The sequence below is a fragment of the Mandrillus leucophaeus genome, unplaced genomic scaffold (assembly GCF_000951045.1).
Source record: "Mandrillus leucophaeus isolate KB7577 unplaced genomic scaffold, Mleu.le_1.0 Scaffold283, whole genome shotgun sequence".
Taxonomy (NCBI): Eukaryota; Metazoa; Chordata; class Mammalia; order Primates; family Cercopithecidae; genus Mandrillus; species Mandrillus leucophaeus.
The window spans coordinates 939,456-942,480 of NW_012102954.1; the positions used below are offsets into that span (position 1 = coordinate 939,456).

Sequence of the window (3,025 nt, forward strand, 5' to 3'; positions counted from 1 at the left end):
TCCCTCCGCTTACCCGCAGCTCCGACCACTGGCTCGCGCTACCCAGGTCTGCGCACGCCGGGGTGGCTTCAGCCCAGACCTGGGCCGCCGGCGGAGAAGGAGTTAACTGACAGGGGCGAGGAGGAGCCCGGGGAGGAAGGAAGGATATTGCCGTAATTCTGAAAGTTTTTTTCCTTCCTCTCTTCCCCTCGCAGAGGTGAGTGCCGGGCTCGGCGCTCTGCTCCTGGAGCTCCCGCGGGACTGCCTGGGGACAGGGACTGCTGTGGCGCTCGGCCCTCCACTGCGGACCTCTCCTGAGTGGGTGCGCCGAGTCATGGAGGGCGCAGAGCTGGCCGGGAAGATCCTTTCCACCTGGCTGACGCTGGTTCTCGGCTTCATCCTTCTGCCTTCGGTCTTCGGAGTGTCTCTGGGCATCTCCGAGATCTACATGAAGATCCTGGTGAAAACTTTAGAGGTGAGTGCCGGGAGGGATGCAGCCAGCCCCACGCCGCTGCGGGCTCAGAACCCTGGGGTCCAGCTCTCAAGGTCAGTGGTCGCGGGTCAGGGGTGTGTGTGCGCGCGTGTGCATGCGTGCGTGCATTTCTGTTCCTTGCCCGCGGCAGTGCGAAAGTCAGCATCTCGGCGGCTTTCGCGGACCTGGAGGGATCTGGGCTGAAACCACTGGACCACTGTTGTTCCTCTGGTCGGAAGCAAAAATCACTCCATTCCCTGAGCATCGTTATTATTTTACTGATTATAATAACAATGCGACCAACTTTTTGTATCAGAGGATTTGCTTATATCCATTATGCAGTGCAGTTTCCGCTTCACCCGCTTGTTTTTACAGCCCCAGGTTTCAGAGGTCCTTTTGTGTACTCAGGCATCCTGTTCAGAAAGGCATCGTGTTCTTCTTTATGCCCAAGATAAGAGACCAATTCCTGGATGGCAGAAAGAAATCGTATTTTATTTTAGTGGAGTCATGGAATTTTATCTAACTAACAGCACTTGAAATGCCATTGAAAAGTATATATTCTTTGACCTCAGGTCTCCCTACCCTCCTGTTTCCAAATTCTGCAAAGAAAAATGTTAGATGGAAGTGGGCCTGGTAGAGAACAACTGCAGCTTACTCTTAGGGTTTTATTAAGTGTCAAAAGGCTGGGTAGGGTAGGGAGGGCAAGTGCTATCCCCCTTTTACAGAGAGGGAAACTGAGAGTCAGAGATAAGTGGTTTGTTTGAATTAACTGTTAGAAGCAGGAGTCTTTTTTTTTTAAAAAAATTGTATGTATATAATTTATATCTACTTGTTTCAAAAATATTTATATGTATATATTATATATACTTTTTTTTAATATAAGAGACAGTGTCTTGCTATCTTGGCCAGGCTGGTCTTGATCTCCTGGCCTCAAGCAGTCTTCCTGCCTTTGCCTCCCAAAGTGCTGGGATTACAGGTGTGAGCCCCACGCCTGGCCAGAAACAGGAGTCTTAACTGAGAAGAGGCCCTACAGCCTAGTGGTTAGGAGTAGAGATCCTGGATACAGGTTTGCTTAGATTTGGTACCAAAATTGTAGCTCTGTTTCTCAAAATGTGACCTTAAGGAGGTCATCTACTCTTGTGCCTCGTTTTCTTTATCTATAAAATAGGAGTAACAATAACTCCTATTTCCACAGGGTTGTTCAAATAAGTTAAAATGTATCAAGCACCTTAGAAGGCTGCCTGCATCGACTATATGAATGTTTGTTGCTATTAAAAGAATAATATGATTACTGAGATTCTAGCATTCCACAGTGCCTTCTTATAAGTTTGGTTCCCATTTTTGTGACCTTATTTTCTCTCTGCCCTTAGGATGTGGCTTTATCTGCTCTTCTTCCTCAGCTAATTGAGTGGCTCCCAGGTATACATCTCTAACCCACTGGACACTGTCTTGTACCTGCTAGCCTCCTGTATTGCCCTAGACTCTCGTTTGTGGCTATTTCTTTGCCTAGTCTTTGAAGTTGTATGTGATTCTTCATTCTCAGTGCTCATGCTTTTAAAGTTTTATTGTTTCTACTTGGGAGCTATTTCTGTTTTGAACTCTTACTGACTTTACATTGTGAGCTTGATCACATTATGCTGTGAATTTCTTAGCTGCCTGCTACTGTTAGACCTTCTTCAGAATCCTCTCCCATAGCAGATGATCCTCTTCAGCTGGTGTTCCGTCTTTCTCTGAACTCTGAAATGATTGAACTGTTCTCCCATACAGTAATGTCTTTTGGAATTTATACCCTGTTTAAGAATGGTTTAAGGTAAATCATACCCACTGGCTTCCAGGGGCTCACTCCTGTTTTTCTTTAGTGACTCAAGGTACAGCTAAGGGCAGAGGCCAGCTAGTTGCTGTCAACCTGGCAAATTATTGCACCTGATAGGATGATCTCCAGTCCAGGATCTGACTTTCAGTTTGACAGGGCCACAGATTTTAATTTTTGTCCTTCTGCGCGACTCCAGAGCTGAACTCCTTGTCAATCAAACTGTCAAGAATGCCAGTTTTCTAATTCTGGTGGGAGAAACTAGATAGCTTGGAAACTAGGTAGGTGACACATAAGGAACCCACCCTGTCTGCTGAGACTAAGTTATTAGGTCAAAGAGGTGCTTGATGTTTGTGGAATTTGAATACAGATTCATTGTGTGAGCCAGCTCTGATTTGTTGGCTGTGACTGCCCGGAACTCCTATGGGAGCATCTGAGCTCATCAGGAAGGAGAGCTGTGATCCCATAGTGATTTCTGCTTTAGGTGCAGGAGAACAGTAACCCAGGATCTTCTATCCTTCAACTAGAACAGTGTTAGATGTTTCAAAGACATTTCTGTTAGACTGGGGTTAATATGGTGGACTGCTTTTCTCAACTATAGGAATAATTCCTTAAGGGATTATGTTGATGTTTAGCATGAGAAAATCTTCAGTGCTGGACAAATACACTGCCTTTTTGTAGATTGCATTCAAGGCCCAGCCCTTGTATCACTCCTTGGTAAATTCTTAATTGATTTAGTTGTTTCTTTCTTTACATTTCATTCC

The 3,025-nt window shown here is 45.7% G+C and overlaps 1 protein-coding gene across 1 annotated transcript in view; it reads left to right on the forward strand.

Moving 5' to 3' along the window:
* The first annotated feature begins 8 nt into the window (after positions 1-8).
* The window catches only part of AGPAT9 (1-acylglycerol-3-phosphate O-acyltransferase 9), a 76,914-nt gene continuing 73,897 nt past the window's right edge, over positions 9-3,025 (forward strand). Inside the window, exons 1-2 of the mRNA XM_011985439.1 lie at positions 9-46; positions 195-454. Of these exons, the coding sequence (XP_011840829.1) occupies positions 314-454 (141 nt within the window). The 5' untranslated portion in view covers positions 9-46; positions 195-313. The remainder of the gene's footprint in view (positions 47-194; positions 455-3,025) is intronic.